The sequence below is a fragment of the Lissotriton helveticus genome, chromosome 3_1 (assembly GCF_964261635.1).
Source record: "Lissotriton helveticus chromosome 3_1, aLisHel1.1, whole genome shotgun sequence".
NCBI classification, from domain to species: Eukaryota; Metazoa; Chordata; class Amphibia; order Caudata; family Salamandridae; genus Lissotriton; species Lissotriton helveticus.
The window spans coordinates 1,919,934,986-1,919,948,996 of record NC_136061.1 but is presented as its reverse complement, the minus strand read 5'-3'; the positions used below and the strand labels follow the sequence as shown (position 1 = coordinate 1,919,948,996).

The 14,011-nt window shown below is 45.4% G+C and overlaps 1 protein-coding gene across 1 annotated transcript in view; it reads left to right on the top strand.

Moving 5' to 3' along the window:
- ABHD17C (abhydrolase domain containing 17C, depalmitoylase) overlaps nucleotides 1-14,011 on the top strand; it is a 79,261-nt gene that overhangs the window by 53,497 nt on the left and 11,753 nt on the right. The window contains exon 2 of the mRNA XM_078682931.1: nucleotides 9,106-9,285. Coding sequence (XP_078539057.1) covers nucleotides 9,106-9,285 — 180 coding nt within the window. The remainder of the gene's footprint in view (nucleotides 1-9,105; nucleotides 9,286-14,011) is intronic.

Here is a 14,011-nt window from a genome sequence, read left to right as displayed (position 1 = left end):
TTCCTTTCCTGAAATGAACATAGTCCTTGTGAGTTCAGAGTATTAAGCTTGGCAGGCGCATGTGCTTGGAAATGTAATTCACTGCAACAGATCACGACAGCGACAGGCCTGTTTTTGGTGACCCAGAACACTTGCTTTCACACAATTTGCTCGTAGATCAGCTGCCTGAAAACCTCTCTCACTCCTACCCCCCTATGCCACCATCCTTGAGTGGGTGGGAATGTCTCATCAGCCTAAAATTAGGAGATGTTCACAAAGGATCCCTGGGTCAACTTGCTCATCCGCATGGCTATATTCTACCCATTCTTTCCTTCCCTTCTGACTATCCTCCTCCTACTAAGGCATGCTGTCTGACACAGACCTCTGTTTTGGAGGGGAAGGTCCATGTCTTGCTCTCCAAAGGGGCAGAGGTGGTGCACTTGAAGAAATATGCACAGGATTCTTTATACGTGCATTACTTTTTGTTGACCAGGAAGTACTGATGTCTGAAACACATCCTGGTACATTTAGCAGAACAAAATGTCTGGCCCTGAGTGCAAAGGATTGGTTGGCATCCCTATACCTCCAGGATGGCTGCTTCGATCTTCCCAGTCTCCTTGACCACAGCTGATATTTGAGCTTCACCGTGGGAGCATAGCACTATCACTTGCTGTTTAGGCTGGCATCCACCCCGCCTTTTTTCCCGAATGTGCTCACATTTGTGGCAGCTTCTTTATGACGATTGGGAGTCCATGTATTTTGACACTTGTAAAATTGGCCAGTGAAAGCAGAGTTTCTCTCGCGGGCCAATTTACATCTTCATTGCATGATGACGCTTCGCTATACCTCGAGTTATGCTATCAACCCGTTAGGTTACAACCTAACTGTGGCGCAGGGTGACCTTAATTGGTGCGGTGTTGTACATGACCCACATAAAGAATTTTCCTTCTCAGAGGATCAAAGGTATTTAGAAGATAATTATGAGATGTCTGACTAAGAACAACTCCCTGGTTTAACAGGTCTTGTATTCACTCAGCCTCATAAATCCTTTTGTTAAAAACGCCAGACAGTAAACGAGGTCCCTCCACTGATGCCTGCGATGTCCATGCTTCCAATTTCAAGGGAGCCTTTCAAACCAGATGCTCCAACCTGTTTACCGGATATGCACTGGAGAATGGATGCCTCCAGCTTCGAGGCTGTCCTTATTTTTAGCCCTCTGTGGATGCAGATTACCGTAGTCATGCAAGCCTCGTCTCTGGTCCTCCCCTCTTGGGAACAATATGATGCGAGGACTTTGGTCCGTGTCAGGGCAGCACCTGCACATAAATAAATGTGTTGCAACTGAACATAGTCGACCTTACCATGTGCACATTTTACCCTTCTATCTTGAGCGTTCCATTTAGGTTCTGTCAGACAGCACTGCCCCAGTCCAACAGGCACAGTGGTGTGGATCCTTTGTTTGGAAGGAGATTGATCTGTAGCAATGGGTGTGGCAGTGACTATTTTTCCCAGTAGAGGCTCATCTACTAGGTTCCCTCTGTGGGAGGGTGGCCACTCGGTCACCTCTTGCAGGAGGATCACAAGCTGGGACGACATCCCAAAATTATGGAAGTCCTCTCCAGAATGGGCTCTCCTTCAATGGATATATTTGCCACTGCCCTTAGAGGAGGTGTCTTCTGTTATGTGCCATACACCTCCCTCTGAATGGTTTCTAGAGGAATGCCTTCAGGGTCATCTGGTCTCCGGGCCTGCTATACGAAGTTCCACTGGTTCTCCTTCTGTTGAAAGTCCTGCGGACACTGCAAGGGGATCAAGCACAGCTAATTCTAATCCCCCCAAACTGTGCAAGAAGGATCTTGAATGCAGATTTGTTACCAGTCAGCATTTGGCCCATCTTCCTGTCCAGCACTTTGGTCCTCCACCTCAATCCTCAAATGCAGTGGCTGCACATGTGAAGATTAAGCAAGGCTATCTTGAGTTCTTTTGCCTTCCTGATGAATTTAGGGATGTAATCTTAGCTCTCTGAAAACCCACTAAAAAATCCATTTGTGGAGGTTGCTGGAACAAATGTATACTGTGGCACGAGTTGAAAGATCTGATGGCCTTTTTAATCTTGCTTTCCCAGCGTCATGCATTTCGTGCTTTCTCTGGTATTGCAGGGGATCCAGAGTCACTCCAGTATTGACATCTGTGTTGCAGCCTTATGGTTTACCAACGTATTTTTGCTAAACATTTCTGCTTCACAGCTTAGGCATGCACAGATGGGCCCTTTGCCAAGTCTCTGTTCGTGATTTCGATGGAGGTATTGCTTTGGGTGTCATTCTTATAGTAAAGAATTTGCAGAAAGATGCATCAATCAGAAGAAAGTTAGGTCAACCCGAACCCAAGTTAGTACACACACAAACTATATATTTGTAAAGTATTGTATTTGTATAGTATAAGTTGCCTTCTACACCAACCTAGTCTCCAGCGAAATGATATCAAAAAGCACAAATATTTTCAAAAGCCAACACAAGAAAAGTTAACATAATGAAGTAGGCAAATATTAGATATAATCGTATATTTCTCTTACATATCATACCTCCTACTCTTTGGTGACTAATATTTTTCTTCATCAAGAAGTGTTGCATAGACGATGCGTACCTGAACCAAGGCCGGGATGACCCAGGCTTGCACAGTCCATGGGTTGTGCTGAGCTGCATCTGGAGAAGATGGGGTCTCGGCTCTCTAAATGATAGTTCGGTCTTCTCTGCCAACGGACAGAGCATTTCACAATTTTTTAATTGGTTCTCGTACCAACAAAAAAGTGTGAGAACGTTCTCTCGTGATCATGACAAGCAAGACTAGTGGTGTGAAAATCGTGTTGGAAATCTACTTGTTTAGAGGACTTGTATGTTTATTGCGTTCATTTTGTATGCCTCTTTTCAAGGACACAGTTTTGTATATCAGTTATAAATAACCATAGTAAACATGCATGTGATATAGGCACACTAGCATTCAAATCTAGAAATATGTCCTCATACACGGTTTTGGGAAAAAAAGCAAAGATCATGTACTGCCGGACAGGGGCCATGGGCCAAGGATCAGAAGTCATACAGACATAACACAATAAGTAATAACAGTGTACTCACGACAACCTAGCTGTTGTACTTCTTCTTGAAGGGACTTAACCTAGTATCTGAGGTACCCTACCATGAGCTCCCTCCTAGCCTTAGCGACTTAGGCAACTCCACACTTTGGTCTGATCAAGCTGGAAGGCTCCATTATTCATAGTCTCATAAAGAACTGCTCCTGTTGCCCTCATGCGCCTAACTCCTTAAGCTCCTCTACACATTAATTAACTCTCCTTTAACTAATCCATAATATTCGACCCTACCCACCAGCCTCATCCCTCAGCCTAGATGGAAACTCACACATATGCAAATCTCCGTATGTCCACAAATTGGGCTTTGCCCTTCCAACATTCCCTGGCCTATTTTCTCTTACCAAATCATTAACAATACGATTAACAAAACCTTAAATGCATTCTACACTCGCTGCCCATTTACCCCGCCAACCCAGATCCCGACTTGGGATCACCCACCACACGGGAAATGAGGCCCTGCGTGGAAACCCACCATTCACAAATGGCTGAAGCCTTTCCAACTACCATCTAATTACCTACCCACCCTTCTCTGTCAAGGAACTTCACGATATGTTTTTAATCATTGCTTATCTGAATACATGTTAAGCCAATTTAGAGTGCATACTTGTTTCAGCGGCTAACTGCGTCATTTTAATTTCTCATTTTTAGAGGAAAAACATAGGCCTGGAAAAGGCATACACTTAGCTTAAAAGTAAATTAACACCGTCACTTGAGGCCAGATCTGCGTCAGATGTGCCCCAAAATCCCGCGCATTGCCAGGACCAAGATTTTGTAATGTCGCTAGAACCTGAAATCCTGGTTGTTATAATCTCACTTTATCCTGCTGGCCCCTACCTGTTGCTAAAGCGCCCTACTTGGGAGCTACGCGTTGTAAGAGACTTTAGAGACTTTATAATATCATCAGCCTGTAATGCGTGAATTAAGAGAACATTGTAATTAATGTTAACAGTTTGAGCGTGAACATGGGCAGCAGGAAGCTAGGCTACTACTTCCACTGGTAAGCTTAGCTGAGATTTATACAGGTGAATTGCTCTGGTTCTGACATTCCTTTGTTTAATCTGGAGGTTTCTGGTTTAATCTAACATCGTCCTTCATTTTGATATTTCTTCCTTTACCATGAAATGTTTTACATCACTTCGGTATTATTTACTTCATGTTTTCAGGTCTCTTGTCCTTGATGTTTCACATTTTCTTGATATCACTTGCTTACTTACTTAACGTTGGCATCCCTTACTTTGGCGCTGTAGCTCTTGCTTCGTCCTGATGTTTCTGGTGTCATTTTCATGCTTCCTGTTTTTTAAATCTCATGCTTTCTCGGTCATAACTAAACCTTGACATCTCTAGGTGCCAGCTGTCTGCTCGTTTTTTAGCAGATTGTTACTTCTCCTCTCACTTTACCTTAATATATCTAGACATACATGGATTTTTCTTGCTCCATTTTCAGATCTTTTTCTTTGTCTTCTCCTGATTCATTTGATTGTTTATTGCTTCTTTTTAGCGCGTCTTCTTCATTGTGAATCTTGATTTTTTTTTTTTATTACATATAATGCTTCTTCTAAACATCTCTTGCTTTCTCGACCATAGAATTATCATCATCCTCCTCATCTAGTTGGTTCTAGATTAGAGGGAGTTTAGCATATTTTTAGGGACATAGTGAGTTTCATAATTTGGTCAGACACTTTGCCGTGTTTTGGAGTGCTGTTCTATCACTGCTTCTGTGCAAGACTGTCTGATCTAATTTATATATAATATACCACAAACAAAGAGTGCTCAGCACATACCAATATGTTTCAAAATATCAGAAGGTAATGTAGTACAATTTTTGAAAATGCAATCTAGTATCAAGCACATAGAAATATACTCCTAGAGCCCAATGAGTTTGCTGAAGGTACAAATGGGGGTGGGGTCGCACACTACTCACACACCGGCGGTGTCGCCCCTAAGGACTCTGGTCAATGTAGTAAAGTGTTCGCAATGCATCATCTTTCGATCTTCTGCTATCTTCGCTGTCTTCGCCATCCCTGGACACGTGTTTCGGGGTATTACCCCTCCTCAGCAGGGATAGGCCGTGTACTGGGGTTGCCGATGGCTGCCAATATCTGCCAGGTATAGTACCACTCAGGCGCGTAGGTGCGGGATCCCAGGCTCGTCAGCCCGCTGCTCAAGGGAGCTTTAAAGTTACAAATGGGGGTGGAGTCGCACACTACTCACACACCGGCGGTGTCGCCCCTAAGGACTCTGGTCAATGTAGTAAAGTGTTTGCGATGCATCATCTTTCGATCTTCTGCTATCTTCGCTGTCTTCGCCATCCCTGGACACGTGTTTCGGGGTATTACCCCTCATCAGCAGGGATAGGCCGTGTACTGGGGTTGCCGATGGCTACCAATATCTGCCAGGTATAGTACCACTCAGGCACGTAGGTGCGGGATCCCAGTCTTGTCAGCCCGCTGCTCAAGGGAGCTTTAAAGTTACAAATGGGGGTGGGGTCGCACACTACTCACACACCGGCGGTGTCGCCCCTAAGGACTCTGGTCAATGTAGTAAAGTGTTCGCGATGCATCATCTTTCGATCTTCTGCTATCTTCGCTATCCCTGGACACGTGTTTCGGGGTATTACCCCTCATCAGCAGGGATAGGCTGTGTACTGGGGTTGCCGATGGCTGCCAATATCTGCCAGGTATAGTACCACTCAGGCGCGTAGGTGCGGGATCCCAGGCTCGTCAGCCCGCTGCTCAAGGGAGCTTTAAAGTTACAAATGGGGGTGGGGTCGCACACTACTCACACACCGGCGGTGTCGCCCCTAAGGACTCTGGTCAATGTAGTAAAGTGTTCGCGATGCATCATCTTTCGATCTTCTGCTATCTTCGCTGTCTTCGCCATCCCTGGACACGTGTTTCGGGGTAATACCCCGAAACACAGCGAAGACAGCGAAGATAGCAGAAGATCGAAAGATGATGCATCGCGAACACTTTACTACATTGACCAGAGTCCTTAGGGGCGACACCGCCGGTGTGTGCGTAGTGTGCGACCCCACCCCCATTTGTAACTTTAAAGCTCCCGTGAGCAGTTGGCTGACGAGCCTGGGATCCCGCACCTACGCGCCTGAGTGGTACTATACCTGGCAGATATTGGCAGCCATCGGCAACCCCAGTACACGGCCTATCCCTGCTGACGAGGGGTGATACCCCGAAACACGTGTCCAGGGATGGCGAAGACAGCGAAGATAGCAGAAGATCGAAAGATGATGCATCGCGAACACTTTACTACATTGACCAGAGTCCTTAGGGGCGACACCGCCGGTGTGCGAGTAGTGTGCGACCCCACCCCCATTTGTAACTTTAAAGCTCCCGTGAGCAGTTGGCTGACGAGCCTGGGATCCCGCACCTACGCGCCTGAGTGGTACTATACCTGGCAGATATTGGCAGCCATCGGCAACCCCAGTACACGGCCTATCCCTGCTGACGAGGGGTGATACCCCAAAACACGTGTCCAGGGATGGCGAAGACAGCGAAGATAGCAGAAGATCGAAAGATGATGCATCGCGAACACTTTACTACATTGACCAGAGTCCTTAGGGGCGACACCGCCGGTGTGTGAGTAGTGTGCGACCCCACCCCCATTTGTAACTTTAAAGCTCCCGTGAGCAGTTGGCTGACGAGCCTGGGATCCCGCGCCTGAGTGGTACTATACCTGGCAGATATTGGCAGCCATCGGCAACCCCAGTACACGGCCTATCCCTGCTGATGAGGGGTGATACCCCGAAACACGTGTCCAGGGATGGCGAAGACAGCGAAGATAGCAGAAGATCGAAAGATGATGCATCGCGAACACTTTACTACATTGACCAGAGTCCTTAGGGGCGACACCGCCGGTGTGTGAGTAGTGTGCGACCCCACCCCCATTTGTGAGTTTGCTGAAGACTTCGTTTTGTCAAAAACTTTTCTTATTTCTTTATTTTGATAGTAACCCTGGGCGAAGCACTACGCTACGCTTGCGTAGTTTGCGAAGTTTTCGCAACTTCGCACTACGCGAGCGGCACGTAGCACAGTGCGAACATGCGTAGTGCAGCGTAGCGTAGTGCAGCGGTCATTTTTTGCTTGTTCGCGGTCCTGAACGTCATGTTCGCGACCGCGAGCAAGCAAAATGACATACCGGCGATATTCTCAACGCGAGGAGGTCAGGTTTCTCAATGTGAGTGGTTGCGCATGCTCGCGACCGCTCTGAATGAGAAACTACCTGTTCGCGTTGAGAAAGCTGCCGCTCGAGTAATAATCTACTCGAGCAGCAGAAAACTACAGCTCGCACTGTGCAAGATGCCATTTTCAATGCTTGCACAGTGCCGGATGCTTGTCCGCACTGTGCAATCATTGAAAACGCATCTTGCACAGTGCGAACATGCTATTACGCAGCTCGCATAGTGCTACGTGAAGTTGGCGTAGTGCGAAGTGCACTTCGCGTAGCTTCGCGTAGCGCTACTTCGCGAACTACGCCCACCCTTATTTGATAGGTGATATTTTCATTTAATCGTTAAAAACATGATACATGATCATAGTAACAGGCAAGAACTGTTCTTGCCTGTTACTTCATGAACTCGGACATCGGACCAAACTTCTTGTTCATCTCACACTTAATTGAGACAGAAGGATATCATTGAGGAATACGTCAAAGTTAAAACCGCCCTACTTTGGAGAATATTTATCTCTGCTCCGTGGCAGGCACGATCTCACACGTGATAGGAATACGCCAATTAAACTATTGGGCACTCCTTTGCGCAAGACTCATCAGAAAATACGAACAAAGGATTATAAATAAAGCCTTGAAGAAGTCTCGTGGAGACGAAACACGCCGCGCCGGCTATGATCATGTATCATGTTTTTAACGATTAAATGAAAATATCACCTATCAAAATAAAGAAACTAATTTTGGTTTTCCAAAATATCAGGGGAGCTAGGGAGGTCAGGTTCCCAGTTCGCGCACTACCACTCTCCTATTCATACAACCTAGAATATTAGTAAAACCAGTGCAGGTCTGGGGTGCCTTGACCTTTTATTTTGTGTGCTTTATATATAATATACATCGAACTGCTTACTACGAGTTGTAATTGTACCCCAAGGATGGAAGGTTAAGTAATCTGCATGTCATTAAAACGTACACTGTAGGTGCTGGTGAATCCCCAGACCTCTGAGATGCAATAATGCAGAGCTCTGGTCGAGGAACCTATGGTTTGGAATGCTTTTGTGGGTATTGGTTCTGTTGTTTAATAAAGGATACTCTTTGCTGTTATGCCTTCAGGGGTAATACCTTAGGTCAGATCTGCAGCACAGGATCAGATCTACAAAGGAAAATATTCTTTGTCGTCATTGTGCCTTCAGTAGAATTAGTCAATAGGATGTGTCCATTGACACAAGGAGCATGTTTATGGTTATGGTATGTGTTCAACTCTAGTGCCGCTGTCAGAACACTTTATAACATGGCTCTGATAGTTCAGCGTGATTTAACTACTTTGAATCTTTACTTTGGGCCTGTAGACCATACATGCATATTGCGGCCTGCCACAAACTCTGTGCTGCCTTGTGATACACAGTTTCACACCTCATCACGCTGGAGATCCATTGAAGAGGCACTATCACATGGTGAGCTGGAAACCCTTTGTAGAATATGTTTCTAAGACAGGAGTAAATAATTTGCTCAGAGGTGCTTGATTTAAAACCTCCCCAGAACATAGAGGGCTCCAGATGAGGAGTATTTGCTATCGAGAGGGATTCAGGTGGGGTGGTTTAGGATGAGCAGGGCATCCAATGCCCCACTCGCTTTGTTCATCTCCCTTGCCATGGCCAAGCCCCCTAATGTGTATGATCACATGGTGCACATTATGTTAAGATTGGCATGTCTGGATATTGCTGATGGTCTTGCAGGCTCCCTTGAGCACCTATATTGTAATGTCAAATGCACTGAATGCTGCTTATCTTTACTCTTTCCAGGTATGGGGTTAGCCCTGAAAACATCATTCTCTATGGCCAGAGTATCGGAACGGTGCCCACAGTAGACCTCGCCTCACGGCACGAGTGTGCTGCCGTCATACTTCATTCACCGCTTATGTCCGGCTTACGGGTCGCCTTTCCAGACACAAGGAAAACCTACTGCTTTGACGCCTTCCCCAGGTAAGGGAATTTCAATTGAGATGCCGCTTCCTCTCCATTTGGGCATTCCCATTAGCTTAAGACAATGGAATGGGCAGTTACCAAGGAAGATGAAATGAAAAGTGAGGCAAAGTATAACGGGAAAGGGCATAATGAAAGAAGTAGTTAGTGGTGAGAAACCAGCTATGGCAAAGCCTATAGGTCTCGCTTTTGTGAATTTTTGGCTTTCCCAATAGTTTTTTGGCCATGGTGCAGCGTGCATACAATAGAATTGAAAAAAAAGAATCTTTAACGCAGCCACACGTGGCTGCAAAATAAGGCAGATTAATTTTTTTACATTTTATTTTAGTTACCGATCTGAGTTGTATTGGTTACTCAAAAATAATACATGCAGGAGTGTTTTTAAAAGTTTTTTATGGGAAGCAGGGGAGGGGAAGGAACACTGGGAGGGCGGAGGGACACAGGCAACGCTGGGAGGACGGGCGACGCAGAAGAAACACAGGAAGGAAGGGGAGCATGGAACGAGAAGTGGTGGATGAAACCAACAGAAGCACATTGGGCGAGTGCAACAGGGAGGTGTGGGGAGATGCAGATGGGGACAAGCAACAGCACGAGAGGATGAGAAGTACACCAGGGAGACAGCTCGAGAACACATTCAGAAAGAAAAAAGTAGTTCCCAAACATTGACCACAGACATCAGACAAACATACACATTGTAAAGGGGCAATGCTCCCTGGTAGGGAAAACAAGGTTTTAAAGGTGGGACAAGAATAAGACACAGGCAAATGAAAGGGACAAGGAAAGTAAACAATGGGTGGACTGCAGTCCTCTCTGTGTTCATTGTATACCACAACATGACTTGTAACAGACAGCTCATACGCTGTCTAGTAGGCTTATCCAAAAAAAAGGAGCACAGGTTGTAAGGCGAGGCAATTAATAACCAAGTCTTGAGAGGAGTGGCAAGGGAATTAAAGTTAGTGAGTGGATGTTTAGGGATTGCAGACTGTCAGGTGCAAGGGGGAAGCAAAGTAACAGGAGGCAAGGAGAACAAAGTATGTGTTTGAAAGAAGATTGAGCGGAGCAAGAGGAAGTCAGTAATACATAAGTCAAGGTAAAACCAGGGTCAGGGAAGGCAAAGAGCAGACAGGCTTAACTTAGAGGTAATGTGTAAAGTATTTATGCAGTACTAAATTAGTAATAAAGTCAAAATGCATGGTTGGGGGAAGTAGAGGTAGTGCAAGAGAACCATAAATTATCTCAATCCTTGTCAAGGTGAATCTCTAAAGTCCATAAATAAGCCTAAAGTCAGCCCCTGGTAGCTATGGCACAGAGCAGACCTGCTTTACTTAGAGGTGACCTGTAAAGTATTTATGCAGTACTAAAACAGTAATAAAGCCAAAATACATGGTTTAGGGAAATATGGGTAATGCAAGAGAACACTATGGGAGAAGATGGTGTGAACAAGGAGAAGGCATAGTGAGAGCCAAGACGCAGTGTACCGCAGGAGAGGTAATGTGCAAGATAGGCAAGTCAGAATCAGGGGAGGCAGAGGTGCAGACATGTCAGGATGAAGACTACAAGAGGAAGCAGGTGGCTTTAGGGAGAGTGAGTGAGCAAGGCAATGTCAAGCATGTGATGCGAGATAGTCTGGTGGTATCGGGGATACTGAGGGAGTGGTAGGTTGTGTGGGGAGACGGTGATAAGAAAGCAAAAGGGAGGCCGGATGTCCGATGGAATAAGAAGTAAGTAAGCGTGAGGACGCAGGGTGTGGACGGGGCAAAGAATGTGCATGGGTGAGTTGAGACATTTGGGAAATTAATTTGAGGTAGAGGTAGGAGGGCTGGCAGAGCCAATCAATGAAGTGGGGAGATTAAGGTGAAAGGACAGAACGTGAAGAGAAGTTGGAAACTGAGGGGGACAGAAAGGCAAAAACTAAAAATTATAGTCCATATTAGCCTCTGATAATTACTCTGGGGCTCACTTTCATCCAACATTGTTTTTGCTCTCTGTTCTGCTATGTAGCTGCAACAACCATATGCAAATATTGGTACTGCTTTAATACAGACAGAGAGGCAAATCTGCCAAGCCCAGCATTGGTCCCAGGAGGAAATAAAGTTATCCATCTGTGGGACACATACTAGGACTGGGCCCTCCAAAATCTGGCTCCGGATCCAACCCATCAGTGGTCCGGCATTTGGAGCCATCTGTGCTGTAATCCATTCTCACCAGCCATGATGCATGGAGGATAGGGTAGTCCACCGAAACCACAGATTTCTGTGCAGACACTAACTGGGTAGTGCACTGCAGGTTACTGCTGTTATGACCACCAACCCTGATGGGAGAAATTTAGGGTATGGGGGGTTGGGGGGGGTTCTGCTTCACTGCCAGGAGCACATCCTGTCCAAACCTTGACCCTCACCCCTACTAATATAGCTATTTTTTCCTGATAGGAACTCTTCTCAAATCCTCTATTTTAGATGGACCCATAGAGGGCTCAGGGAGGATGATCTCCCCCAAGGAGGCAACGCTTATATACTCAGCTAGCTATTTTAGACAGATGTGGCTTCTACATAGGTCAGATTGCCAATGTCCTGCTGCCAGAGGTTCACATGTGCAAATAAACTATCAACTTTTGGCACCCAGTCTGCTGGGTACTTGTTGTTTCTTAGCTGAAGTGGTTTTGTACGGTTTCCAGGTAAAGGCACTAGGTATATTTACGTCGAGGATTCAGTATTTCCCCGAATTACACTGCACACTGAGCCAGAAATGTGTTCCAGCTCCAGTACATGCTGATGCCAAACCCTCACCTGTCTGACGGGGAAGTATTTGTCACCATACAAGGAAACCAGTGCTACAAAAATCATTGGACTTAAATATGTTGTGTGTTGCACCCTATGAAAGCAACCGAGGAGGTATGTTGTTTTCTTTGTGAAATGACGAGGCTGTCTGTTTCCATAACCTAGGCTGCTGTCCGGTGTGAGTGTGCTGGTGCTATTTCCACTCTCTCTGCCTGAGGGTTTTGTGTTGAAAAGGCTGTTTTCGCAAGTGAACACGGAATTTGTTCATCATGTTATTGACTTTTGCAATGCTTCGGTGATTCCGTGTATGTTTTATGTGCTCTCTTGAGGTATTGTGCAAAGTCTGTACCTCTTCTGCAGCCCTCTGCCAGGATTTGGTCACTCTTTTATTGGTCTGTGCTATTTTCTATTCCCTGGAAGTGTTTTGCTCTTTAGTTGTTTTTTGCGGTTACTTTGCTTCATCCTGATTCTGCAAAGTTTTCTTTGCTGCGTGCGGTTTCTGAAACTGAGATTTCATTGCCTTGTGATGATTCTCATCCTGAGTTTTTCTTGCATCGTAATGATTGGGTTATCCTTACACTTTGAATGTACTATGGTATGGTGTAGGAAGTTGGGTTATTAGTTGAGGGGGTTAATGACCAATCCTCAATCTCAATCCTAGTCAAGTTGAAACACCAAAGTCCATAAATAAGCCTGAGGTCAGACCCTTGTAGCTATGGAAAAGAACCGATAGGCTTAACTTAGAGGTAACGTGTAAAGTATTTATGCAGTACTAAAACAGTAATAGTCAAAATACAAAACAATAAAAATCCTAAAACAAATTGGAAAAATAGAATAAAGTTGAATAAACACAATGGCAAAAATCCAATTAAGGGACTCGAAAGTATCCATTTTTAAAGTTTTAAGTAGAAAGAGCGAGAAGTACAAAGTGGCTATGAAAGACAATAGTTGTGGTATATATGGACATAGGCACAATTTGACACTGACCTCAATGGAGTGTGTATCTTATACACTAACCAGGCTCGTCCATGGCAAAGATTTTTCCTTCTGACTTTAGTCCTTTAAGTACCAATCCACCACAGGAGTAAACTTCTAAAGCCCCCCAGAAAGTCAGGGGGAGGCACTTAGCGACACAAAGTGTGTCAGACAGACTCCAGCAGGAGGGTCCAGTCTAGCTCTTGTTGCCACTGGTCTGCTGGACAGTGGTGGTAAACGGTCTCTTGTAGCTTGTTGTATCATTGTAGCTTTAACAGGGGGCCAACCTTACGACCATTGGAGTCACTGTTTTTAGTCCTGGGTACAAGAGGGAGAGCAGGTTCACTCTTCTGGACTCCTCTAAGGTCTCAGCAGGTTCAGCCCTCTTCTGATCTTTCTTAGGTTCAGGAGTGTTCTGAAGTGTGTGCCTGAAGATTCCACATTTAAGACTGGCACAAACTAGTGGGTAGGACTAACCACTGGGGACACCCTAACCAATGTAGTAAAGGCTCATCCTACTCACTTTGGGGATTCACTAGATGAGCAAAGTGTTCGGCCAACCTCAACTTGGGCTCTGTGGGCTGGGGGTATTTGTTCGCAGGGTAACACGATAATCCTAGTGTCCTCCCACATCTAACATTAAAATCCAGTTTGAGGCAATTCTTGTACCCACAACAACCTCGGAAATAGAAGCCTGGATGAACAAAGCTGAATTTTCAGCAACCAGACATGGGATACACAAGAATTGTTTTGGCAGCCTTCCTTTGCTCTTAGAAGTGCACCCAAAATGTGATATGTAAACCAAGTGGACCTGTCAAAAATACCGGATCTGGTGACTTTGTGGACTAATGCGTCCACTGTAGGGGGCTTTGTTCGAACTTATGGTCACAGGTTCAAATCCCAGTTCGATAAAATAAGTACCATTGAGTTGGGTAACAATACACATCTGTTTTTTAGGGCCAAGATACCCTTGG